The 27,250-nt window shown below is 50.6% G+C and overlaps 1 protein-coding gene across 2 annotated transcripts; it reads right to left on the reverse strand.

The window, feature by feature from the left end:
* Nucleotides 1–1,557: 1,557 nt before the first annotated feature.
* LOC130031027 (cytochrome P450 4B1) lies at nucleotides 1,558–25,802 on the reverse strand. Of its 2 annotated transcripts, none has more exons than XM_056122240.1 (12): nucleotides 25,596–25,802; nucleotides 15,862–16,003; nucleotides 15,651–15,695; nucleotides 15,060–15,187; nucleotides 14,313–14,437; nucleotides 13,890–14,041; nucleotides 13,655–13,761; nucleotides 12,431–12,621; nucleotides 4,419–4,552; nucleotides 3,643–3,707; nucleotides 3,460–3,542; nucleotides 1,558–1,949 (listed from the first exon to the last, which is right to left on the reverse strand). In XM_056122240.1, exons 1-12 carry the CDS (start codon nucleotides 25,773–25,775, stop codon nucleotides 1,766–1,768), a joined length of 1,536 nt encoding a protein of 511 aa, XP_055978215.1. In that variant the 5' UTR covers nucleotides 25,776–25,802; the 3' UTR covers nucleotides 1,558–1,765. The 2 variants fall into 2 exon arrangements, with proteins under 2 accessions (XP_055978215.1, XP_055978216.1); XM_056122241.1 differs by lacking the exon at nucleotides 25,596–25,802 and adding an exon at nucleotides 18,393–18,413.
* Between the last annotated feature and the right edge of the window lie 1,448 nt (nucleotides 25,803–27,250).

Consider the following 27,250-nt stretch of genomic DNA (forward strand, 5'->3'; position numbering starts at 1 on the left):
TCCAGAAAGAACAGAGTCACTTTAGAAGGAACTGGCTTTATCAGGGTAATTCCCAGAGATATTTGAAGGAGGAGATATCATGATCTCAGATAAACTCCTTCATAGCCGGAGATAAGTTCCTGCCAGTACCACAGAGACAGCTGTCAGACCACACCTCAGTTCACTTGATCTGCATGACCTGAGATCATATTTAGAATCTGTGGATCTCAGGAAAGGGTTACAATTTTTTAGATGTGAGAATGAAAAGAAATAGGCTTGATGCCTAGGGTCCAGCTCAGGGTCCAGAATCGTAACTTCATTGAAAAAAAAAAATCCAAAGAGAAGACAGACTATAGATAAACTCTGAAGTATTTCTTATGCCCTAGAAGTTATTGAAACACTCTCACAGGAAAGTCTTACATTGAGTATTGGAAGAGAGTGTTCAAGGAGTGAACTAAGAGAACTACGCACAAAGTGTTGGATATGAGTGATGGATTTACCATGCCTATGAGAACAGTATACTTGACATCATAAATTCATTATGCGGCTAGAAGCATGTGAATTAGTACATATGTGGTACAATGAAAAGTAAAATGGGTTGAGGGTTTTACTCTCAACACATGCTCCAATAACTAACTGAAAATAGTTTTCAGAGTCTTCCCTTTCTCCGGAAGTTGGCTGCCTTCTCAGGACCCCAGGACTCTCTTTCTTCTGTCACATGATATAGCCTCTTCTGCTTCTTAAAACAGGTTTCTGCAATGCCTTTGCTACCTCAGAAATGACAGGTGAGATGAGAAGAGTAGGTATCTACTCTGGTACAGGAGCCTCAGCTGGGCAGGACAGGTCCCCTCACTTCCCAGGACATGGATTGGGCAGCTGTCCAAGAGGGACCAGGAGAAGCCCAGATGTGGTGGATAGAAGAGGCAGTCAAGTCCCAGGCACCTAGCAGTTGGTGCCCAACAGGATGGCCCACTAGCATTGCCCTCCCCTGAGGGATCACACACAGAGGAAATTTTCCTCAGCCTGCTCGTTGGTCCCTCTCCTGTGTCACTTCCTGCTATTCTCCATCCCCAGATCCTGATGCCATCAACAGGTCGCCTGTGGTAGGATGGCACTCTGCATCACAGAAGGTCTCTTCACCCCGGACTGTGCCCATAGTCAGATCTTCCTGCCACAGCTGGGCCCAGTCACAGCGCTGCAGCAGCCCTACACAGAGAAGTGGCAGAGTCTGACCAGGAGGTGAGCTAGGAGCATATGGAACAGGAAGCTTGACCAGTCCAATGGCAATCAGAGAGCACAGGATTCTGGGATCTGGGCCCTCTCCAGGTGGGAGTCCTAGAGCAACAGAGACTTTCCAGAGTCTGGGCCAGGATCGCCCTCTCCCAGCCTCTGGTGCCCTTCTTCCCATGAGAGAACAGATCCTGAACTTAGAGGTATATGTGCTCCTACCCCATTAGGCAGCTGCTGTGTTCTCTGTCATCTGGCTTGAGATGAGCTTTTAATACATTATAGCTCTATAGTCAGCTGTGGTGATAAATAAAGATTATGCAAGCAAGTCGACACTTCTCTGTGTTTGTTGGATGAATGAGCAAGCTCTTTAATCCGCTTGATAATAAACACACATGTTTCCATAGCATAGCCCTTGAGGAGATTAAGTGGTGTCTACCCCTCTTCTAAACTACAAGCTTTCCAAAAGGAGGGAGCCCCCAGCCATCCCATGAGCCAACCCAAGAGAGTGGTGTCTAGGGTTCCAGAGCAGTGTGTCTGAGCCCTACTCTCAACAGAGCTACTTCCCAGAGCCTGCCTTCAAGGACTTCAGGTGCAAGTGGATGCCATTCTTGGAGCGCAGGATCAGCTGCGGAATCTGGATGGGGAGCTGAGAGGGATCCAAAGAAAACTCAAAACGGAGCAAGCAGAGGGCCGCGACCACCTTCATTTCATTCATCGCAAACTGCTGCCCAATGCAGTTCCTGCAGTGAACAACACAACAACAAGGGATATACCTGGGGTATTGGCAAAAGAAAACCGGCATGCTGGGGGTATGGTGCCGCCAGCAGGTCAGTCTGTACCTGTGAGGCGAGTGCATCAGCAGCCTGATGGCGCCTTCAGACTTCCAGATACCCCAAAATTGCTGCTGTGCCTTTGGCCAGACCTCAAAAACTTGGGGCAAAGTTTACCAAGAAAGTAAATGGCCAAACGTTAGGTATGTGGGAAATACACCCACAAACCACCTCCAGCTCAGCTGTGTAATTGGAGGCAAGGCCTCTCTGGTTCCTGATTGAACTGCTTAACGGCCATGATCCCAGAGACTCAGAAACGAATCTGAGCGGCTTTTGGCAGAAATGCATCTGGACCCCACAGTACGTTACTGCTGCCAGGTCACCCCAGGGAGGAAAGAGTGTTGTCACTCGCCTGCTCCCCCTTGGCAGCTCGGTGGCCGTCATCCTCCAGAGGCCATTGGACAGTCAGGTCTGGGCCCACAGTGACGAAACTTGTTGGGTCTCACAGGATGGGGGTGAAGCCGGTCCTGGTCTCCCCATCCCAACAAGACCCCAAGTCATTGCCCACGAACGGCCTCTCTGGCTCCTGATCAAGCTGCTCAACGGCCATGATCCCAGAGATTCAGGAGCAAATCTCGAAACCCAGTGACTTTTGGCAGAAATCCCTCCAGATTTAAGTGTTAAAATTTAGGAATTTCAAAATCACGTGGCCCTACTGCAGCCACGCAACATCATATGCTATTCATAACCAGCAATAGAACACAAATTGTCTAGAGTTGCCTTTTCAGCAGATCTGAGTGTTGGGGTAAAATCTCAAATAATAATGGTGGGTCTGGTGTCAAAATAATGAATGTGATCAAAGTAGAGAGAGAGTAATGTGGAAATCATCTGCTCCACAGGTAGGGGGAGGGTGTGGGATGGAGGTATCCTGGGGTTGTTGGTGGTGGAGAATGGGCACTGGTGAAGGGACGGGTGTTTCATTGTATGACCGAGACTTAGACCCGAAAGTTTTGTAACTGCTCTCACGGCGATTCAATAAATAAAATTATAAAAAATGAAAAAAAAAAGTAAGGTGGAGTTCATGCCCAATTCAATCAGCTAATCAGTGGCTGAATAAATAGCAGTACTCCTACATTAAAAAAAAAAAGAAAAAGAAAACCGGCATGCTTCATAAGCAATAAAACTTAGAAACTATTTTTTTCTCATCCATTGATTGACCAGGGCTTAAGGCACAGATGAGAGAAATGAAGTAGCTTCACATTGGGGGTTCCCCTATGGGGGGTTTCTCTCAAAACCATGCACCCACCCCACCACATGCCAGGCATATGAGTATTCTAATGGCAAAAAGAAGGTCCCCAAAATTTACCCCCCAGTAGAATCACCAACCAGCCCTTCCTTAGTTCCCAGAGTGATGCTTTCCCAGCCTCCTTGTCCCTCAACCCCTAGTCCTGAGGGCCGGAAATGTCAGGCCTCTCCCTACCTGGGCCCCGCAGAGAAGGGGATGAAGGCAAAGGGGTGGCGTCCAGATGAATTCTCAGGGGAAAAACGCAGGGGGTCGAAGACCTGGGGGGACAGACCTTGCTTGAACACCTGCCACGCACTGGAAAGGGGTGACCCCACTGCCTCCCACACCATCCAACCACCAGGCCGAGGGTTGAGGTACCTCAGGATCTGGCCACACAGCGCTGTTCCTGTGGAGGGCATAGATGTGCAGAGACACCAGACTCCCTGTAAGCAGAGCAGAGCCTGTGACCAGGCAGTTCAGGGAGAGCAGGCCCCACCTCACGGAGCCAGACACCCTTAAAGTCCACTGACTGGACACCACCTCTTGCAGAAACAGCTTATACCTCCTTCAACACAGGGAGATATTTCCTGTTGCTTCAGAACTGGACCAGTCTCTGACTGAGAGACGTGTGAACAGCAAAGTGGGGAGAATAGAACCTGCCCGCCGTTGGGAGGAAGAATAGACAGCAACTGAGAACCTTCCCATCCTTAACTAACTTTCTAGGCAAGTTATTGCTATCAGCAATAACACTATAGTTCACCAGTTTCTCACTGTACGCCAGAGGCAGACTAAACCCCATCCACCAAGAGGCCACCCAGAGCAGTGGAGGTTGTGCATCACACAATATGTAAATAGGGCCTACTGAAGTTGCTCAGGGCACAGCCTGCTCAGTGGTACATGGCAAGCCCTGATCAGCACTGTTGTTCTCCTCTTGGCAACATCCTGGAAGGCTCTTCAACCCCAGTGTTAGACTATGAAATAGAGAGCAAGAAGGGGGGGCATACCCAAACACTGTAACTTTTGGATTTGAACCCAGGCTAAGCCCCAAGCTTGACCTCTTCCCCATTAGTGCAAAGATTTGGCCAAAGGGACAAAGAATGTAAGAGAAGTACCCGTCAGGACTTTGGTTCCATCCCCCAATACTCCCATCCCACCTGCAGGAAGAGAGCGGCCATCCACAAAACTGACGGGCTTGTTGAGCTGGCGGTACACCTGGGGCACGGGTGGGTAGAGGCGGAAACTCTCCTTGATGCACATGGTCAGGTAGGTCATCTTGCCCAGATCGTCCCTGCCAGCAACATAATCAGGTCTTCCTCAGACTGGGGAAGAACGAACTTCGAAGGGAAGGCAGGCTTGGGCCCCAGCTTCCCTCTTTCAACACCATCACACTCCTCACAGTGAGAGGCACCACACTGCAAGGCCCAGCCACACTGCACACAGGGCTGCTGCTTCGGCCTCTCAGTTCAGTCCTCACTTTCTCCATCCCTTCTACTTCACACAGACAGGGAAAGCAGAGGACCTGAGAGGCATGTGTGTGCGCATGTGTGTTCCCCCAGCTATCAGAGTGAAGAAAACTCTGTCTCTCTGGCCCACACAAGCCCTGTGAAGGACAGTTTGTTAGGTGCTTCCTCTGAAAGAACCTAGTTTCCCCCAAGGAACTGGAATGGCAAGAAACAGACATTAGTTTGTGTTGGTTGAATAAAGTAATACACGCATGCATAAGCAATTACAAGCTCAAGTTATACACGTGTGTATTTGTACTTCTGCTCTTTCTGTCGCTACCAGGAAGTTCAACTAGTGGGGCTATGAGGATTCAGTGTTGCCTTGGCATGAGCAGGGGCCACAGGGGGTCAAACTTGAGGCAGAGAACTTTTCAGACGGCACTTTAAGCCACGAAGCCATTTACTATGCCCCAATGTCTCAGGCTTGAGTTACTCTCACTTACTCTTTGCTTCATTCTGATGAAGTCACTATCTCTAGGAGGGCAGAGATGACATTTTTAGACAATGTGAACATGAAGAGGATTAATAACCAGCTATGCAGACACAGAGGAGAGGTCCCCTCTACAAGGCTCTGACACTGCCCTCTTGGACTCAGCAAGATTCTCCTCGGGAAGTCAGCTTGGGGCCTGGGCCTGTGCTGGTCAAGTCGAAGTCCCCTCCAATTAAAGCCTCCTTCATGCGCTACTTTGCCTCTCCCTGATTTCTACCTAAGGTACATAAGGACCTTAAGATCTGGACCTTTCCGATATTCGCCGAATACACATCTGACAAGGGGTTGATATCCAGGATATACAAAATACTGGTTGAACTCCACAAGAAGAAAACATCCACCCCATCCAAAAATGGGGCAATGAAATGAACAGAAACTTTCTCAAAGAAGAAATCCGAATGGCAAAAAAGCACATGAGAAAATGCTCTACATCATTAATCATCAGGGAGATGCAGATCAAAACCACAATGAGATACCATCTCACACCTCAGAGACTGGCCCACATTCAAAAGAACAAAAGCAACCGATGCTGGCGCGGATGTGGCGAGAAAGGGACACTCCTTCACTGTTGGTGGGAATGTCCACTGGTTCAGCCCTTCTGGAAAACAGTATGGACGATTCTCAAAAAATTAGAAATTGAGCTCCCATTTGACCCAGCAATACCACTCCTGGGAATATATCCCAGAGAGGCAAAAATGTATAGTCGAAGTGACATCTGCACTTGTTTGTTCATTGCAGCACTCTTTACAATAGCCAGAAACTGGAAGAAACCTGAATGCCCAAGAACAGATGACTGGTTAAAGAAACTTTGGTACATCTACACAATGGAGTACTATGTAGCTCTTAGAAAAGAAGAAGTCATGAAATTTACATACAAGTGGTACAACATGGAAAGTATCATGCTAAGCGAAATGAGTCAGAAAGAGAGGGATAGACATAGAAAGATTCATCTGGGGGATATAAAGTAACAAAATATGAGATTAATACCCAAGAATAGCTGAGATCAGCACCAGGAGAATTACTCCATAGCTTAGTGGCCAGTCGGGCATTCTAGAGGAAAGGGCAGCTCAGACAGAGAAGGGAACACCAAATAAAGGGTGTTTGGAGGACCCTCCCAGGAGGGGAGATGCATGTCGAAAGTGGACTATGGACTGAACATGTTTGCCACTCAATGCCTCTTTTGCAGACCACAACACCCAAAAGGAGAGAGAGAACACAGGGGATTGCCCTGCCACAGAGGCAGGGGGGGATGGGGGGATGGGGGTGGGGGGGATATTATCCATGGTGGTGGAAAATGGGCACTGGTGGAGGGATGGGTATCTGATCATTGTATAATCAAACCCAAGCACAAAAAATTGTAAATCTACAACTGTACCTCATGGTGTTTCACTAATAAAAAAAAATTTAAAAAAAAAAAAAAGATCTGGACCTTTCCAGGTCTGGTGTCTAGAATACAACTCTAATTACTGTGCAATATCTTATTAGCCAAACCCCAGGGTTCCCCCCCTTATTTTTCATTTGTGTCTTATTTTATAGACTAAATATTCTTTCAGTTGCCAAGAGCTCTGCATGAAATGAAGTGAATAAAATAAATAGACATTTGGACGAGAGAGACAGAGCAGTGGGCAGGGAGTTTGCCTTGCATGTGGCAAGCACAGGTTAGGTCCCTGGTACCCCATATGGCACCCTCAATCCTGCCAGGAGTGAACCCTGAGCACCACCAGTTGTGGTCCAAAAAACAAAACAACAGCTACAACAAATCATTTGAACTCAGTTTCCAGGCTATGCTCACCTTATTCCCCAATTCAAAGTACCACACTTTCTTCTTTGCCTACCTAAACTTCACCTCTTTTTTGTGGGTAGAGAAAAAAATAGGAATCAGGCAAAAATTAAGTATTATTTTACATATAGATAAACTATATACACTACAAAAATATATCCAACCAATCCTGATGCTTCCAAGTCTTTTGCCTTCAATATGAGGTCATTCAATCTTAATGCCATTTTGTGATTTGTATTTTTGTTACGCGATTTTGCCTCTTGAAAAATTCTCACCCAAAGAAATGTAAACTGGTTCAGTCTTCATAAATTCCATCCAAAGTATTGAAAACAGAACTTTCATAGGAACCAGTACCTATTCCAAGAACACAGAAACACTAATTTGAAAAGACATGCACACACCTATGCCCCTTGCAGCTCTATTCACAGCGGCCAGGATCAGGAAAGATCCCAAGTACTCACAAGAGCAGAGTGTATAAAGATGTGGCATATGTATGTAATGAAAACTACTCAGCTACCAAAGGAAGATTGTTTTAACTTGCCGGTTTTTGACAGCATTGATGGAACTGGGGAAATTATGCTAGGTGCAGAAAATAAGAGAAAGACCGATATCAAATTATCTCACTGATAGGCAGAGTATAAAGAGACAGCAAGGAAATGGACAGCAGCAAAGAAGAACAGGCCCTGGGTTCTTACTGCAGAGAGGAGGTGGGAACCAAGAGTGCTGGGCCGGGGGATAGGTGAGGGATCTGGCCTGGAGTCACTGGAACTGTGGAGGCTGAAATATGCCAGCAAGTGTCCGATAAGGTGAGCTTGCACTTCTAGAATACATAGTATAGTCAAACATCGCCTCAGTAAGAAATAAAAATTGCTGTAAGAACTAAGGTATATTTTATATTTGCTTTTTTAAAACTAAGATTCCTGGGCCAAGGAACTAGTTCAAAGCGCATGCTTCCCATGATGGAACCTGGGTTCCACCCCCTGTGCTTCAGGGTCCCCTGAGCACCACAGAGGAGGGGCTCTCCAAGAACTGAGCCAAGAGTGTGACACCACCTGGTGTGACACCCTCAGTAAAAACTGGGCTCAAGGAGATAGTTCAAAAATCTGGAGAGCTGGGGCCCTGAGTCATAGTATAGTGGGGAGGGCGTTTTCCTTACACACAGCTGACCCAGGTTAGATCCTTGGCATCCCCTATGGTTCCCTGAGCACCGCCAAGAGTAATTTCTGAGTGCAGAACCAGCGTAACCCCTGGCATCACTAAGTATGACCCAAAAGGCAAATATATATATATGTATATGGAGAGAGAGAGAGAGAGAGAGAGAGAGAGAGAGAGAGAGAGCATGCTTGTGTATGCAGTAACACTGATCACTGCCAGCAGTGATCCCTGAGCACTGAACTAATAGTAAAACCTCTAAGCACCCCTAGGTGTGACCCACACTCATCAAAAAATTAAGACACCCATGAGGAAAGGCAACTTGGCTCCTTCCCATCTCTCCCTACAGCTCCAGATGTTACCAACCAAAATACAGATAAAAGAGGGACCAGAGCAATAGAACAGCAGGTAATGAGCTTGCCTTGCATGTGGGCCAACTAGAGTTTGACCCCAGGCACTGCATATGGTACCCCAATCCCACCAGGAATGATTCCTAAGTGCAGAGCCAGGAGTAAGCCCAGAGCACTGCTGGGTACAGTCCAAACCCCGCAATCCCCTACCCTCACCCCACCACCCTCTAAAAAGTAACAAACTCTCAAGTTGCAAATCTCAGATCCCAGGATAGCCCTCATTCTCCCTCTGAAAATGTGAAACTTCTCTGGGTGCCATGTGACTCACCTGTGCTGGAGGTTACAGAAGCATTCAGAGAGACAAGAACTACAAAATGAGGGCAGAAGTGGGAGCAGCTCCTGAGGAGACCCTTAGGACTCAGGACACAGAGAGCCCACCCTCTGCCTATGTCGCGTACACTGGCACCAGCATGTACCACCAAACAGCAATGAAACGTTCTGAAGGGGTGCATGTGTCCATCCAAAGGTGGCTGGGAAGGGACCCTTCCCCTCCAGCCCACACTGGCCTGCTCATTCCATTCCCTCCTTTCTCGCTCCATACATCAGCCCTCTGGGCAAGCAGGTGGATTCTGTGATTATGCCAGCAGAGGGCGACCACACACAATAAATCGTTCTACTAACAACCTTTTTCCCGACTGAAACCTGAACTTTCCCCATAGGAGAACGGATCACAGAAAGGCTGGACTATTGGGCATTCCCATCAACAGTGAAAGAGTGTCCCTTTTCCCCCACATCCATGCCAGCACTGGTTGCTTTTGTTCTTTTGAATGTGTGCCAGTCTCTGTGGTGCGAGATGATATCTCACTGTTGTTTTGATTTGCATCTCCCTGATGGCTAGCGACGATTGGAATGGGAAGGAATGGGAGTGAAGATAGATGGTCGGCAACTACACCACCTCCGCTTTGCTGATGACATTGTTTTAATAACACCAAACATTAGCCAAATGCTGGCCGACTTCGACCGTGAGTGTGGAAAGGTTGAACTACAGCTGAATCTTACGAAGACAATGTTTATGAGAAACAGCCTCGTTCCTGATGCCCCATTCGCTCTCAACGGAATGATCATCTCCTAATGCAACAGTTATGTGTACCTAGGTCGAGAGGTCAACATGACAAATGACCTGGCACCTGAGTTGCGCAGAAGGAAGAGAGTGGCTTGGACCGCCTTCAAGAGTGTCGAAGAAATAGCTAAGAGGACGAAGAACCTCTGGCTCTGGGCACATCTCTTCGATTCCACTGTTCTTCCTGCATTAACATACACCTCAGAGACCTGGGCCCTACGAAAACAGGAAGAGAACGCTATTCGGGTCTCCCAAAGAGGAATTGAAAGACCTATGCTTGGAATATCACGTTTCACTCAAACGAGAGAAAGAATCCAGAGTTCCGACCTCCGTCGACGATCAAGAATCAGGGACGCTGTCTCGTTTGCCAAGGTGTCAAAAATCAGATGGGCTGGTCACATAATGAGATTTAAAGACGACTGCTGGACTAGAGCTGTTACCGACTGGATTCCACGGGATGTCAAAAGACCGCGTGGCCGCCCACCTACCAGATGGTCAGACTTCTTCATCAAGATCATGAACGATCAGTTTGAGGCTCTTCATGTTCCTATAACGAACAGACACCATTGGGCTACACTAGCACGTGACAGGGACAAATGGAGACGTTACTGGCGCCCGCTCAAGCAAATCGACGATTAACGGGAAGTCAAGTGATCAAGTGATCAAATGATGGCTAGCGATGTGGAACAGTTTTTCATGTGCCTTTTGACCATTTGTATTTCTTTTTTAAGGAAACTTCTGTTCATTTCTTCTCCCCATTTTTTGATGGGGTTGGAGGTCTTTTTCTTGTACAATTCTACTAGTGTCTTGTATAACCTGGATATTAATCCCTTATCAGATGGCTATTGGGTAAATATTCTTTCCCATTCTGTAGGCTCTTTCTGTATTTTGGTTACTGTTTCTTTTGAAGTGCAGAAGCTTCTTAGTTTGATGTAGTCCCATTTGTTTATGTTTGCTTCCACTTGCATAGTCAATGCTGTTTCATCCTTAAAAATGTTTTTAGCACTCAATGCCTCTTTTGCAAACCACAACACCCAAAAGGAGAGAGAGAACAAAAGGGAATTCCCTGCCACAGAGGCAGGGTGTGAAGGGGGAATGGGGGGTGGGAGGGATACAGGGACCCGTGGTGGAAAATGGGCACTGGTGGAAGGATGGGTATTTGATCATTGTATAATTGAAATTCAAGCACGAAAATTTGTAAGTTACAACTGTACCTCATGGTGTTTCTCTAATAAAAGTTTTTTTAAAAAGATGTTTTTAGCTTCAATGTCGTGGAGAGTTCTGCCTACATTTTCCTCTAGTACCTTATGGATTCATGTCTGATATTGACGTCTTTAATCCACTTTGATCTGACTTTTGTGCCTGGCATTAGACAGAGGTCAGAGTTCATTTTTTTTGCAGGTAGCTGTCCAGTTTTCCTAGCACCACCTGTTGAAGAGGATTTCCTTGTTCCACTTCACATTTCTTACTCCTTTGTCAAAGATTAAGTGGTCAAATATTTGAGGGTCTGTGACAGAATATTCGACTCTGTTTCATTCGTCTGCAGGTCTGTTTCTAGCCCAGTACCATGCTGTCTTAATTACTACTGCTTTGTAATATAGTTTGAAGTTGGGGAGGGTGATGCCTCCCATCTTCTTTTTCCCAAGAAATAGTTATTCATTGTTCTATATGAATTTCAGGAGTGTTTTGTCTATTTCTTTGAAAAATGTCATGGGTATCCTGATAGGGACCACATTGAATTTGTATAGTGTTTTGGGCAGTATTGCCATTTTGATAATGTTACTCCTCCCTATCCATGAGCAGGAAAACAATATGGACAGTCCTTCAAAAACTAGATATTGAGTTTCCATATGACCCTGCAATACCACTTCTGGGAATATATCCTGAGGATGCAAAAAACCACAGTAGGTATGACATTTGTACCTATATTTTCATTGCAGCACTGTTCACATTAGCCAAAATCTGGAAACAACCCAAGTACCCTAGAAGAGAAGACTGGTTAAAGAAACTTTGGTACATCTACACAATGGAATACTATGCAGCTGTCATGAGAGATAAAGTCATGAACTTTACTTATAAATGGATAGACGTGGAGAATATCATGCTAAGTGAAATGAGTCAGAAAGAGAGGGACAGACATAGAAGGACTGCACTCATTTGTGGAGTATAAAACAACATAACATGAGGCTGACTCCTAAGGACAGTAGATACACGGGGCAGATAGATTGCTCCATAGTAGCTCATGAGGAAGCCTGCCTCATGAGCAAAGGGGAGAAGGCAGCTGGAATAGAAAAGGGATCACTAAGAAAAAGATGGCTGGTGGAATCAGTCGGGATGGGAGATGTGTGCCAAAAGTAGATAAAGGACCAAACATGATATCCTCTCAGGGTCTGTATTGCAAACCATAATGCCCAAAAGTAGAGAGAGATTATGGGGAATCATTTCTTCCATGGAGGCAGGGGGAGGGTGGGAAAGGGGGCTTATTCCGGAGATATTGGTGGTGGGGAATGTGCACTGGTGGAGGGATGAGTGTTTGATCATTGTGTGACTGTAACCCAAACATGAAAGCTTGTAACTATCTCACGTGATTCAATAAAATTAATTTTAAAAAAAAAAGAATGGCTCACAGGTGTGTCCATGCACTTCATGCCCCGCAAAGCCACACCCCTGACAGCTGCCTCCTCCTACCTGGCTTCCAGAACGACCCAGATAGCATGGTAGGATCCTTCCTGAGCTAAGTGGGCAGACCGCGCTCCCAGCTGTCTCACTCACCACTGTATGGTGTCCCGGTCTCCTAGGATCTCTCGGATTTCCTCCCGACAGCGACTCTGGTGCTCAGGGTACTTGGCCATGCAGAAGAGAAACCAGGAGATGCCACTGGTAGTGGTGTCGTGGCCTTCGAACATGAATGTGTCTACTTCAGCCCGGAGGTCCGCATCTGACAGCTTGACCCCATTTTCATCCTGGGTAAAGGAAGGTAAGGGGATGGGGGAGAGTTCAGGGCATTTGAAGTGGGTACCAGGGCTTCACACCAGGAGCTGCCAAATGCAGGTTCAAGGGTGGGAGGAAAAGTGTCTTATCAGACGGGAAGAGGGACACTTCCCCAGTCTCTGCTGTCCTTCACACCCAGTGGCCATGCCTTCTACTCCAGGACACCTCGCCTGAGCCCTCTGGCCAAGCAATCTGCAACCCTTACCCAGACAGCAATTGTCAGCTCTGATCGCTGGGCACACAGAGCCTGGCAGAGGAAGAGACCTTTCTTTGCCAGTATCGACTGGACCCAAAACGTGTGAGGTGCAGCCCTGTTTTCTCATCCTCTGTATTCCTAAACTTCAGCACTAACACAGGCTGTATTAGTTAGTTAGTTGTTCTCCTTCTCCATAAGGGAGAGGGGCAGGAGTCTAGGGGAGGGAGGGTGGGCTTAGTGAATGAGGAAATAAACGAATATGGTCTGGGATTCCAGGGCTGGAGCGATAGCACAGCGGGTAGGGCGTTTGTCTTGCATGCAGCCAAGAGAGCAGACCCGAGTTCGGTTCCTCCGTACTCCCAGAGAGGCCAGCAAGCTACCGAGAGCATCACGCCCGCACGGCAGAGCCTGGCAAGCTACCTGTGACGCATTCGATATGCCAAACACAGTAACAACAAGTCTCATGATGGAGAGGTTACTGGGCCCGCTCGAGAAAATCGATGAACAACAGGAGGACAGTGATAGTGATAGGTCTGAGATTCTAAATGTGGAGGGCGCCTAATTCTTCAGTCTCAGGCGTCTAGAGCTGTCCACGCCTTCTAGAACTTGGACTTATCTCTCGGCAGTGCTAGCCCCCTGCTCCACACTCCACCCCTCAGCTTTCGCAGGTCTGTGTCACAGGACAAGGAACGGGTCATACTCTTGGAAAGAGAAGAGGAGCAGGATCAGCCCTTTCTGCGGTCTCTTTAGCGCTGTCCCAGGAGAACAGTGAGAAGAACCGTTCCCCTGCGGATCGGACCAAGGCTCACCCGGACGCCCAGGAGAATGTCCAGGAAGTCCAGGTGCCTGCGGTTCTGCACCTTCTGCCACTCTTTCTCGTCCTTCAGGGCTGCCTTGCGCTCCTTGATGACCTTGTCTGGGCCGGAAACAAAAGAAATCACTGCCTGGGGGGCTTATCCTTTGCCCTAAGAGGAGCCGAGGTCCCCCAGAGATACCCCAGGAGCAGATTGGAGTCAGGTTGAGGCGGCCTTCAGGGAGCCCCACCTGTGTGGTCGTGCGCCACCTTGCAGGCGCGCAGGAAGCGGCGCCCGTGCGGAGTGAACCAGTAGATGAAGTCATTGTGGTACTGAAAAGTCTCAATGCGCTGCTGCATCAACATCGTGAGGTCGCTGACCGCCAAGTAGTACTCGTTGTCCCTGTACAGCCCAAAGGAGAAGAGACGCTTGCACGAGGCGCACTGCAGGAGCTTAGAACTCCAAACCGGGAAGCCAGCCCCCGCTCTTCCGCCCTTCCCCTCCTCACCACGAAAACCAGAACCTGTCTCCCCCCACGGACAAGACCCATTTCCCAGCCCAACCGGGGCACCCTGGTGCAGGACCCAATCTCCAACTGGAGCAAGCCTGCTCCTGCAACCCTACCCCCACAACAGCCCAGAAGGAGGGTATGGTCAGCCCCAGAGATCCTGACCTCTCACACAGGCCGCTGTCTCCTTTGCCAAAGGTACATTTCATGAGTGTGTCCAGCGCCATGCGGCCTACGTCACAGAAGATGTCAAAGCTCTTCTCCTCACAAGCCCTCTTCTCCCACTTGTCCTGGAACCCCAGGAATGAAAGGTGATGGAGGGGTTCAGCCAGACTGGGTGCTTCACCCCTGCCCTCTAGGATCCTCAGCCTGTCTCCCCACCACACACCCCAGTCCCTGGCCTGATCACCATCTGCTGGAATGTGAGGGCGGGAGGGGGGAGGCGCGGGGACTCTAGGCTCAGAGGTGGGGGCTTTGCAAGCAACACTCCCCTGGGCAGCCTGGGCAAGTCCCAGCTGACTGACTGGGTTCAGTGAGCCTGTCTGGGCTGCTCAGGAAAAGCCGCACTGCAGGAACCTTAGACAGGAGCCTGATGCTGTGGGCAGAAGCTTGACAGATGTGATAGTTCTTCCTCATGTTCCCAGCTCACAAGTGTGCTGTGGGGTGGTATGGAGGCTACATAGAGGAGCTTGGGTCTGGGAGAGGGCTGGTGTCCCTGGGAGTTCAAGGCCCAGCGTGACGAGAGACCTGGCATCTACAGCCCCATCAGCATCCAGCACACAGAGTAGGATGCAAAGGGGCTGGGGGGGCTGAAGGGGACTCAGTGACTCTCCTCAGCACCCTCCCCAGGGCAAGCCAGGGTAGGATGCAGTTGCCAGTTCACTGCAGCCTCCAGGAACCAGGGGAACTCACCAGCATGACGTTTGTGGACTCAGCAAAAATGGCCACGTAGGGCTTTAGCACATCATAATGGAAGCCGGGTGTGAGCAGTTTGCGGTGCTGATACCACTTGGGCCCCTGGAGGACCAGTAGCCCTTTCCCTGGGGAAGGAAGGGGAAAGAGAGGTGCACCCAATCCTGCCCCACCATGCCAGCCTGGAGCCAATCAGCACCTACATCCCGCTCCCCTCCCTGCCTAGCCCTAAACTTAACCCAGCTCTCCTTCCAGCGCACCCACAGCCCTGGCTCTACCGCCTCTGCTTCCCTCAGGCCCTTGCCCCAGTCAGGACCTCCAGAAATAAACCCTCACATACACACCCCAACCTTCCCCAGAGTCCTTGCCCTGCCTGTTTGGGAACCAAGGGGCAGCCCGAGCATGAGATGACTAAGTCCCCACTCCCCTGAAAACAGGGAGTTCTCCTGCCTCCCCTTCTCTTTTCCCATAGGGACCAAGCAGTTGGGTTAATGGGAACACTGAGGAAGACATGACAGGGAGAGACAGGTCAGAGAAAGCCCCTGGTCACCCTGATGGGCTAGGAAGAACAGGAGGGCAGGGCCCACTCACCAATCCACTGCAGGAAGAAGTCATACACATCTGCGGCCTTGGGGTCTGCAGGAGAAAGAGAGGCTCAGCTCACAGCTCACACAGGGACCAAGAGATGCCCAGAGGGGCTGATGATGGAGACCCGACCTCTGCTGCCCTGACTTGGGGTGCAGGGCTCCTCTGCCTGCTGCCCGGTGCTCTCAGGAGTCCCCTCTTGTCCCAGAACACTCACCTCCTCGGCTGTATACAGCTTTGGCATATTCAGGCTCATAGATGTTCAGGAAACCCAGGAACTGCCCGAACCACAGCGGGTGGGCGTGGGGGAACTGATTGGCCCAGGAAACCACCTTGTCCAGGGCTCCTAACTGCTTCATCTGAAGTGAAGAAAAAGACCATGAAACTCAGGAATCCCAACTCACCAGACAAGTCACCTGGGTGGGCAGGGAAGGAGGAGATGTCCAGCTAGGACCTGGGCTATCCTTCCCTCCTACCGTACCCCTCCCCAAACCACTACCCAGTCTTAAATACCCCTAGGCTCTGCCCTCTTGCCACTCCTTCCCCATTGCTTTCAGTCCAAGTCACCCTCTCACTGGAGCTGGGGGAGCCCCGTGCCCTGATCTACACAATCACTGGAATGAGATTTCTTTTTCCTTTTTAAAAGAGAAGTCTAATTTTTATTGTAGCTGGGGTAACATGATTAAAATAGATAGCCTGAATGTTTATCGTCTGGCAAACAAAGGTACAGCACCTCCACCAGTAAAGTGCCCCAGATCCTCCACATCTATCCTAAGGCACAGTTCATCCACATATTTATTGCTTTTGCACACTCACTTTTCTTCACCAGCTAAGTCTTTCCAGCTTGCTGTGATGTGGCACAGTTCACTCCATTACACCTGCTGAGTCACTGAGTACAGTTCTATTGAGGATCTGCATGCAGATCCCTGGTCAGGGGAGGCAAATGTCACAGTGCCGCCCTTTCATGCCACAAACAAAGGTTGATTAGAAACTAAGCAATCGCATGGAACGATTAGACAGCCAGACGTGGTGGAGTAAAAGAAATTGCAGCTGCTAGACAGAATAAGACCTGCACTAGGGAATGTGCACCGAGATTTGGACCCAACGATAAAGATTAAGCAACCCTGCTCCTGTCCCATGGAAACTGGCTGTGGGTCACCTCTCCAACTCTGTTCCCCGGGAAACCTGACGACTAGCAAGTCAACAGAGCTGCTAAACCCTCGGCTTGAACAGACATGTGCTTGGGCTGGTAGTCGGCATTTGGACTGGGAAGAGGAATGAGTGGACCCCCCTAAGGACCCGAAGGTTTAAGCTTCCCCAGCGTGGTAGCCCTTGTCATGGGCATGGCCCTTGCAGGAGCTCTGGGACTGCAAGAGGACATAGGGTCTCTGGTGGAAGGGGAAGAGAACCTAGGACAGGGAGACACCCCCCCCCCCCCACCAAGGGTGGAGCTTAGCTCTTAGCCCTGCAGACTGCTCAAGAGTAAAGACAGCCTGGCGTGACTTTGCTGGCAAACTGCTCAGCTGCTCAGAGGTGAGATTCACCCCCTCACCACACACACACACACACACACACACACACACACACACACACCACCCCACCTCTTGGCCTCTGCAAGTGCCTAGAGCTCACAAAGGACTTAGAACCCACTCCGGGTATCATAAAGCAGATGCTAAGATAGTACAGTAAGTGAAGGAAATTAAAAACAAGGGAGACCAAAAAAGAAAAGCGAGAAAACACAGGTCTTCAGCTTGTCCAAACATTAGCCCAAGCTTCTCAATCTCATGAGCAAACAGTCCAAAGTATTGCTCAACTCAGGGAAGTCAAATAGGGGTCACCCCAACACTTCCCGTGCAGTACACAGCATTGCAGACTTTGGTTTGCTTCCCTGCAGGTCCTGGCCTGCCAAGCCTGGTTGATTTCCAGTTTTGCCACTTGTTTTCATATCCTCTCACACCACACAGGAAATGAAAAGGGACAGACGTATCATATCTTTGCCCCATACAAGTGCTACCGGAGTGAATTCACAGTTTGCTTCACAGACCTAATATAGAACGCATAACTATACCCATTTTACAGATGAGAAGACTGAGGCTCGGGGAGGCTCATGGACTTGTCATACATTGGGGGTTAGCTATGCTCTCACCGAGGTTAGAGCCCCCTCTTTCTTCTGCACTCTGAGCCTGCTGGGTGGTCACTGTGTTCACAGCACAGTTCTAGGGAGGGGAGTACCCCCACTGATGAGGCATGTGAAGAGCTGACCGACTTATCCTCGCTGTAAATCTCCTTTTGGAGTCTTCACCCGCTCAAGAAATCCATGCGCTATCTTCCAGGAAACAATCCTGAAGGTGAACACTGAAGATCTGATAGCATAGCCCCCAGGGATCCTGGCTGGACCCGGGTTATTTCCCTTGAGGGCTCTGGGGACTGGACTGGCCGCTTGGCCCCCCAGTCACCATCAGTGCCTTTGCTGGGGTCTCTCTCCTGCCGGCCTCAGCAGAGGCCAGGCAGAGTCCATGCAGCGCCCTGCCTCTGCCTCAGCTCAGCTTCTTCCGCTGCTGGAAGAGGGAACATTCCAGGCTCCTGGGCCCTTCCCTGCCTCTTCCTGTTTGGTGTCCCCATAGCCCTTCCCACCCACCCCCCATTCCAGGCCTTTCTCATCTCTCATGTGCTGTCCTACATTTCCCTTCCAACTTCCTAGTCCCCATTTGTGTAACTTTCTGGTCCCCAGGACTGTGTCCATCTCACCTCCATCCAGGGCTGAGGGGCTCAGTTAGACAGGGACCAGGGAGCAGTTTCAGCCCCAGAGGAGCCAGACTCCTGGTGGAAGGAACCCTTTCGATTTGAGTCCCAGGCGCTCCTCATCAGCCATGGTTCCCCCCCTTCACCATCCCTCTCAAGGCAAGAGCCCCTGACCCCATCCTGATCGCAGCGCTGGCCTGAGGGGGCTGGCCTTCTCCTGAGCACTGCTTTCTCCTGCATGTCCTTGATTGTTTGGGGAACTGAGTAGGGGCAGGAACAGCTCTTGACACCTGCCTCAGCACCACTGGGGCCCCGTGATCTGAGCCAAGTTGTTTTTCTCCAGAAGGAAGGAAGCAGGAAAAGAACAAGACATGGTGCTCGCCCTCGCCGCAGCTCCCAGCCCACCCTGCATCCTCACAGTTGCACTCCTCTCTGACCTCGCCAAGAATAAACAGCAGGAAGGACTGGGATGAGCAAGCTTAAGTCACCACTCTCGTCTCTGCGTCTCTGCGCTTCCAGCGTCCCTACCAGTTTGGCCTGAGAATAGCGCTGAAAGGAACTTCAGTATCCCCTAGTAGAACCTCCCCCACTCCCATCCCCACCCCCACTCCCTTGTTTGTAGACAGGAACAAAGACCACAGAGAAACGTTGCACGTGAGCCAGACAGATGGAACCCAGCTCCCTAGCAACGCCTGCCAAGTTGCCAGTCAGTTGAGAGCTCCAGAAACAAGCCACCTTCTTAATCCAGGGCTGCTGCTATAGCAATTCCAGGTGAGTGGGTCTCTGCTTGAGGCGGGATAGGGGGACCTTTCCCAGATGTGAGTGGGAGCTTAGAAAAACCGTTAGGGTGGAGCGTATGTTCTCCAGTGGCGTGGCTCCCTGGGGGCATGTCATGTGGATTTCTGATGCCTCCTGGCTGGGAGCCTTGTACAAATCTCGCCTGAGAATTCAATATCTTTAGCAACAGGAAACTCTGTGCTCTTCAAAACAGTCCAGCCATCTTGGGACTGTTCTGATCTTTAAAACCCTTTTAGCACCGAACCTTGGAAGGTCTTCCTGAGTGCCCAGTCTCTGTGATCTCCAAACCAGCGTCCCACTTCCAGGGAAAGCCCTGCAAGGACTAGAAGGTGAGGACCAGCTCACCCTCAGAGCAAGCATCTTTAGGTTTCCTTGGGTGCCCTCATCTCTGTCACCTCTCCCCCAGTGTACGTGAGCACTAGCCAATGTCCAGATCAAGTTTCAAAGCCAAAAGGGTTAGGAGTCCCTGAAAGGAAAATCAAAACTAAAAAAAGGTCAACTCTCTGAAATAACCCTGAAAGTCAAGGAGGAAATGGTCCACTCCAGGATGCTACAAAGGGGTTGAGCAGACAGGCAGGAAGAGGCTGGAGGGAGGGGATCAGAGGCAAAATGGCCGGGGAGCAGAAAGAGGACTCTCCCCAACTCCAGCAATGTTTCGGGTGACTTTCTGCCCCATTGTCCTTCCAGAGACAAATGTGTGAGTCAACTACTCATGGGCACAGAGTTCCCTGGCTCAGAGGAGGGAGCCCAGAGACATTGGGTGAGAGCAACACGGATCATCACAGCCCTCCCAGACAGCCCACATTGGCTAAGAAGTAATGTAGTGCCATAATCAGAGAGAAACTTTCCATTCCAGATCTTTGTCCTGCAAATGTGCTCTGCCTCCAGCCTCTCCGTGTATTCAGGGCCAAACATGAACTCCAGCCCCCCGTGGACTGCTCAGAGGGAAGCCCAGGGAACCAGCCACTCACCTGGGAGGCACCTGAGAGTACAAGAATGTTGGCACTGGATTTCACCCCTTATGAGTGGCTGACTGCCCCTAGTTGGGTCCCATGGGGAATCATTTAGTCCCATATTTGACAGAGGGGTACAGGGCACCCAACTCTCAGGGCCAGGCATGGTGCTGGTGCCTTAGAACACAGTGCCAAGCAAGACAAAGCTCTATTCTCCCTAAATTTCCCTCAGATAGAAGGAAAAGAAATCAACTGGACTCAAATACATCAGTCACATCACTTCAGATCTTCGCCATTCTAAAAAAAAAGAACAAAAAAATCTGGACAAGGATTGGGCTGCTACTAATGTTGGGGGGAGGGCAGTTTGGGGGGGTCAGGAAAGGCCCCTTGGAGATGGTATTTCAGCAGAAATCAGCAGAAACTCCTTCTGGAATGCCATCTAATGGGTCACAAATGCTCCTGAAAAACTCCTTTTTCCTCTACTGTCCCTGCCAACCAACCTTTCCCTCTGAGCTGTACTTTGCAGAGAAAACAAGCCATCATATTGAAAACAAATTTTTAAAAAAGACCTTCAAGTCAGCCTTAGACTTGAGGAGGTCCCTGCCTGCACCTCACCCTCTCCACTACGCCCCTCAGGCAACTCCCATCAGCACTCCTCCCTCCCCTGACCCTTCCCACCTGCACCCTTAAACATGCTCAAGTCTCCACACTCAATGAAAACCAAAACGCCCTAGGTTCTGCTTCTTCCTCCAGCAAACACCCCATTCCCTTCCTCTCCTCACAGTTCAAGGGTCCAGAAACCCTGTGGCCACCACCCTCACTCCACACCGGCCACACTCCAGCTCTGCTGCAGGGACTCGGCACCTTTTGCAGGAGGATGCCAGGGGGCTCCCCAGAGCGGTGACATAGTTCAGCATCCCCTTTCTTGAAGTCATTCTAGAATGTCCTTCCATCTCTCTTAAGCCCCATCTCAGCAGCTCCTCGCTCTTCCTTTGTTCCTCAAAGACCCAAATCCAGCCCTGGGCCTCTTCCCAGGCTGAGCCTCTCCCTGTGGCTCGCACCTGATCCCATGGCTTTCTTTGCCAGGAGAGACACGAATCTATAATCGACTTGTTCCAACTTGTCTTTATCCTGAGCTCCAAAAACGTGACCAACCACCCCTGGGCTTCTCTGCCTGGCATCTCCCAGGTGCCCCAGACCCAGTATTTCTAATGTGAGTGCAGCATGCTTGTCCCCCCAAATCCACCCCTATCAGTGCCTAGGATTGGTGCTATTATCCACCCAGGCAGCAGCGGGAAGTTCTCCTTGGATCTCAGCAATGCTCAGCGTGTAGGCCCACCCAGCAGTTCTCTACAGGAACATGCAGACGGCAGCTCAGAGAGCCAGATACCGCAGCTTCTAGTAGAGGGTCCTGCCAGGAAACTCTCCTAAGCCAGGACTCCAGACACCAGTGGAGGCCCCAGTTCCAGAAGTGCCCCCACCCCTATAGATTCTTGGGTCTAAAATATTCCATTGAGACATAGAAATGTGTTCCACCTGGAAACCCAAGAAAGGCATCTCTCTCTGTAGGTGACTTTGTCAACATCTGCTCTGATCCAGTATCACTGGAACCCTGGTTGAACAAAGCTCCATGTCCCCTTTCTGATGCAAGAGGGGGTTTCCATGAATCCCTCACACCTGGCCATAGAAGAGGACTTCATATTTTTATCTCCAAGTCCATAATAGACACTGGGTTGTCTTCCCCCAGCCCCCATGTCTCTTTCTTGACCTCCACCTCACCCCATCAGCACCTGCTGGGAGGTAACCTTGATCCCCATGCTTGGCCTCTGCCACCAGTCTTTGCCAATCTGACCACTGCCTCAAACCCAAATGAGCTTCCCACCACCTAGATCTGATGCTTCATTTCTTTACCTCAGGGGTTCCTGATCCTGTCAGGAAAGAAGAGCAAAGTCCTTTCCCACTTGCCCTTCCACACTTGCATCATCAGTCATTCAGTCTGTCCCCTCTCATCTCTCAGAAAATGCAGAGCTACAGCACAGGGCAGACTGGACCCAGAGACACAAACGTCAATTAAGCGGGCCTCTTCCAAGCTCACCCACGCACGGGCCACCTCTTCCCCCTGCCTCCACACCCCACAAGCTGGCCCTTCCAGAACTCTCGAGATTCACCCCAGCTGGTTCCCAAAAATCTGGAACACTGGGCTCTGCTGTCCGTCTCTACTGCAGCTCAGCTCCTCTTGGCTGGGTTCAAGTCTGTTCTATCCATTACCTGGCTTCAACATAGGGTCACACAAAACTCATCAATACTGTGTGGGGACACAGCTCCCAAAGACTAGGTTGCTTTGGGAGGAAAGAAGAGGTTGAAGGAAATAAATGCCTCTGAGTGTTTGACAGTAAGAAGCCCTCCTCAGGGCCCGGGAGATGGCTCCAGCAGAAGGGCACACACTCGGTCTGTGCAAGGACCCAAGTTCAATCTCCAGCACTACTTGACTCCCTGTACATGGCTAAGTATGATCTCAGCCTTCCCCAAGTATCCTCAAGAGTGGCCCCATACCCTCAGCATCACAGGGTCTGGTTCCAGTTTTAAAATAAATAATAATTCTTCTCCAGTGATCTGACACCTTACATATATTCACCCAGAAGTTTGCACCTATACTTCATCTCTTTTGATCCTTTTCTAACCACCAAAGATTTTTTTATTATATTTTATTTATTTCTTTGTTTTGTTTGTCAGGGGATGGGGAATTGGGCCACACCCAGCTATGCTCCTGGCTTACTCCTGGCTCTGTACTCAGGGATCACTCCTGGTGGGGCTCAGGGGATCCTATAGGGTGCTGGAGATCAAACCAGATTGTCTGCTCACAAGACAAGTGCCCTACCCACTGCGGTGTTTCTTTATCCCTAGCGTGATGAGATATTTGAAAAGGACTTAGAGAGAGAGAGAGAGAGTAGAGGCTGTGATCAGTGCCTGCTGAATGGAAACAAACAGGTCCCACATTGCATGTCTTCCTAGGAAGCTCAAGGTCGAGGGAACTGTCTCAGCGACCACAGGACCGTGGAAGAGCCTATGTGGTCTCGGGCCATCACTTTCCACCACCCACAGAATCACAAGTCATATTTGTAGGACCTTCCCTGGTGCTCATGCTCAGGCCAACAGTACAGCGTAGCATCTGCTATGGGCAAAGTCTTCCCTGGGCCTTAGAGTAATTGAAGGGGACCCTAGAAAAATAGGGCATGACCCCATCTAAGAGGCCTCTTTCTGAGAACTGAGGAGGATAGTGGGGACCTCCCAGCACCTGAAGACTGCAATTAGCGATCAAGAAGAGAGAGATTCATCCTGAAAACCAGTCAGCACCACCCCAGCCTGGCCCTCTGTAGATCCCTGGCCCATGTCCTCTCCTACTCTCATCCTGGTCTAGGTGCCAGACCTGCGAACACCTTAGATGGCTGATCGTGGCTTTGAAAAAAATTCACAGTTCCTGGGCCAGGGGGGTGCGCCTATACTTCATCTCTTTTGGTCCTTTTCTAACCACCAAAATGAAGATATTTTTATTATCTTGGACTCGATCCCAGAGCTTCTCTAAGAATGCAAGCAGATATTCTGTCCTTTTGAACCTCAGTCTCCTCCTCTTCACACTAAGAAAAATAATCTGCCCTCCCCCACGACCCACCCTACTTCTCAGGCTCAGGTGAGAATCCAAGCGCAGAAGTGCTGAGCAGAGCAGGAAGGCACGCAAAGGTGTGGGCCTGTTTGCCCAGGAACCCTTTGTCAAGCTACAGAGCCACCACCCTCCTATCCCCACTAGCTGACCTAGCGCCAAGACCCTTCAAATGTTTGTTTCAGGGCCAAGAAGTCGGAGTGATGTTATGTTCCAGGCCTTCAAGAGATGCTCAAGGGGGGGGTGCTGGAGTGTTTGCGAAAGGGAGCGGGCAGGCAGCGCCCACACGGGATGAGTGTGAGCAAGGGTCTGCGTTGCAGTGAGCGAGGTTCTGTGGCTGAAGCAACCCCAGCTTTGGGAAAGGTGACTAGAAGGGGAGGGACATGAACGAAAAGGAATGGAGGGGCATCCTAAATGTTTCCCGAACCCCCATCAGGACCAGACCTCAATGTTGCCTGACCCTCCTTCCAACTTGGTGGAATTCACCCAGCCCCCACCAGGCCTTCCCTTGTCCTCGCCACCATCTGTCCCCTCTAGCCATGCCCTGCCCTCCCACAGCTGCTGCTCCCTGCGATGTCCCTCTGGACCAGTCTCTGTGCTGGAACCTGAGCATATGCAGGGGCACAGCAGACAAGTCCCAGAGACATGGTTAGGAGAGGGCCATGAGCCAGGAAATGGGAGGAGATGACCCCGTCATAGAACAGGCTCTGAGATACAGAGCACAGAACTGATGCAAAAGTCTGGGGAGACTTTTGCGCCCCCTCCCGCAGGGGCAGAGAAGCCTCGGGGGTCTCTTTCCCCTCTAGTCAGCCTCTTAAGACCAGGACCAGGCCTGATTTGTCACCCCTGCCCACCCTTTCCTTTTCTATCTCGCTGGAACATGGCTGGCTCCCTGGCCTTCCCACGATGACAGCAAGCCATCAGGGTCAGTCAGTCAGCCCGGGCAGTCCTCTCCCAGAGGTCAAGTACATTCCCCGCATCAGTCTGGCAGAACTGTCTCTTGTCTCCAAGCCTTCATCTCAATCTGGCCATTGCACCTGGATTTCCTAACCTGGCTGCAGATCAAAACACTTGGGGAACTTCTTCAATTAGCAAAAGGTTCCCAGGTATTAGTTGGAATCTCCAGGGGCCAGAAGCTAAAGAATCCGCTGCTGCCACTTGGGTTCAGTGTCATTGGCAGAGCCCTGAGGTCTAGGTCCCATGACAGGAGGAGCAGAGAGGTAACCCTGCCCCCGTGCTAAGATGGTTCCCACCACCCTGCAAGTATGCCAGGATCTGAGTTCAAAGTCAGGCCATAGGCTCAACAGGGAGCACCTCACCTCGGCCTGCACCAACCCCTTGGATACAGGATGCAGTCACCTTGGGCTCACTGTCATTTTCTGAGATAAACATCTGCACCCTGTAGCCACTGAGTTCCATGGGTGGAGACAGCAGCCCCCAAAGTTACAAACAACAGAGCAGACAGCCCAGCTGATGCCTCCATCTGCACCCTGCAGCCACGACTGCTACCGGTGCCACCTCCAAGTGCAGTTGCCTGGTTCTGCCGGGTCGAGGTGACTCACGGAACACTCAGGGAGCTTTCTCTGCACCTTGGGCGCTAGGAGGATAGTGCCCCCCACCCCAACTCCGAGGCCAGCTTGCACAGCAGGAGGGGGTGGGAAAGCCGAACAAGAACCAGGACTCCTGGGACATCTGCTTCTTGCCCCAGGACAGGGGGCCCTGCCGGGTCCCTGGGGAATGAGGACTAGCCTCGGAGGGAAAGGAGAGAGTTCTTCCTCCCCCCACCCACCCCTTGCATACCTCTTGGGCGTGCCCGAAGAGCCAGTGGGTGGGGGGCCCGGGGAAGCTGTCCATGGCCTTGGCCAGCATCTGTCTCCGCAGCAGCAGGCTAACAAATTTGAGGAGGACTAAGACCAAGACCAGCACTGAGGCCCACAGCCCCAGGCGGGAGGGACTCACGGAGACCAAAACGGGCACCATGGTGGGAGTGACTGCTGCCCGGCTCCAGCTGGCCGCCGCCTGTTGCCCCCAGGTTCCTTATACTCTGGACCCAGGCACCCTGCCAGCCCCCACCCCTAGCCCCGCCCTGGCTGGGCCGAGCTCCATGGGCGGAGATAGCAGCCCCAAAAGTCACAAACAACAGAGCAGACAGCCCGGCTGATGTCTCCAGAAACAAACCCAGACCAAGAGAAGGCAGCTGTGGGTTCCAAAGAAACCAGAGTATCCCACTCCCGTGTCTTGGAGGAGCGAACAGAAAGTGACCCTCAGAGTGCTCGTAGGAGTAACAAGGACTGTCCTTCCTCTAAGCACTTTATATACTTCAGGAACTTTCCACAGACTCTCTCATTTAACCCAAACAAAGAGGCTGTAGGAATTCACCCTTTCTCTATGTATACGTTTTGGCTTGGAAGCCATACCTGGTTGTTCTCAGGGGCTGCTCCTGGCTCAGTTCTCAGGGGCTGCTTCTGACTCAGTGCTCAGAGGAAGCTCCTGGTTCAGTGCTCAGGGCCTACTCCTGACTCAGTGCTTGGAAGATTATATGCTGCTGGGGATCAAACCCAGGCCTCCAGCATGCAGACCATGTGCTCCGATCATTTGAGCTCTCTCTCTCCAGTCTGGGAGATACAACCCAGACTTCATATTTATATTCTTCACTCTTCATATCCATTTTTCATACAATGAAACCGAAGCCCCGCTTGCCTGGACTTTCGACCAAGAAAGCACCCAGGGTCCCTTTTTAACATGGACTCTTGAGAAGACTTGTGTTCATGCCAGTCTCCTGATGCTGTGATGATCTTGTGTGTGAGTCACTTTCCAAAACAACGTTCTGGCCCCAGAACCCTGAGCTGTGGGGGAAACCCAGATTCCAGAAAGGCCAACTGCACCCTCCACTCCCACCAAGACTTTGGTACAAACTAAACTTGAGGTACTTAAACTATTGCCTTCAGGATGAGGAAGGGAGAGCATCAAATTCAAACTCCTCTGAGACGAGGGAGATGATTCAAAGGGCTCAAGCACATGTTTCACACACAGAGCCTAGAGTTCGATTGATTCCTGGCCCTGTATGGTCCCCCCACCATTGCTGCTATTCCCTAAGTGGGGCTATTCCCTAAGAGGGACAGTGTCCCCCTGCAAGGCTGCAGCAACTTTGGCTCCCCAGAGCAGAGACTTGGGGGAAGAACAAGCTGATCCAGGCTTCAGCCCTGCCTGGATACTCTGCCATCTTCCCTCTTATCCTGGGTGGACCCCGTGGGACCCCCTTGAAAACAGAATTCATGGCAGATGAGGAGACATGTAGGACCAGCTCCTGTTAGAAGGGTGGAGAGGGTTCAGGAGCCAAATAAGGCATGAAATGTCTGGCCATCCCCAGGTGAGGGGACCAAGAGGAAAGCAAGTTCCTGCTGCCCAGCTGAAGCGGCTACTGCCAGAGAGGTGACACTAAAGCAGGGAAGTGG

The sequence above is a fragment of the Sorex fumeus genome, unplaced genomic scaffold, assembly GCF_029834395.1.
Source record: "Sorex fumeus unplaced genomic scaffold, SorFum_2.1 ptg000045l, whole genome shotgun sequence".
Taxonomy (NCBI): domain Eukaryota; kingdom Metazoa; phylum Chordata; class Mammalia; order Eulipotyphla; family Soricidae; genus Sorex; species Sorex fumeus.

Coding starts and splice junctions, on each gene's coding strand:
- LOC130031027 (XM_056122240.1), bottom strand. CDS start 25,775: ATGGTGCCCGTTTTGGTCTCCGTGAGTCCCTCCCGCCTGGGGCTGTGG. Junction 15,188..15,650: donor CTTCTTCCTGCAGTGGATTG/GTGAGTGGGCCC, acceptor TTCCTTCCCCAG/GGAAAGGGCTACTGGTCCTC. Junction 14,042..14,312: donor GACAGCGGCCTGTGTGAGAG/GTCAGGATCTCT, acceptor TGGGCTGTACAG/GGACAACGAGTACTACTTGG.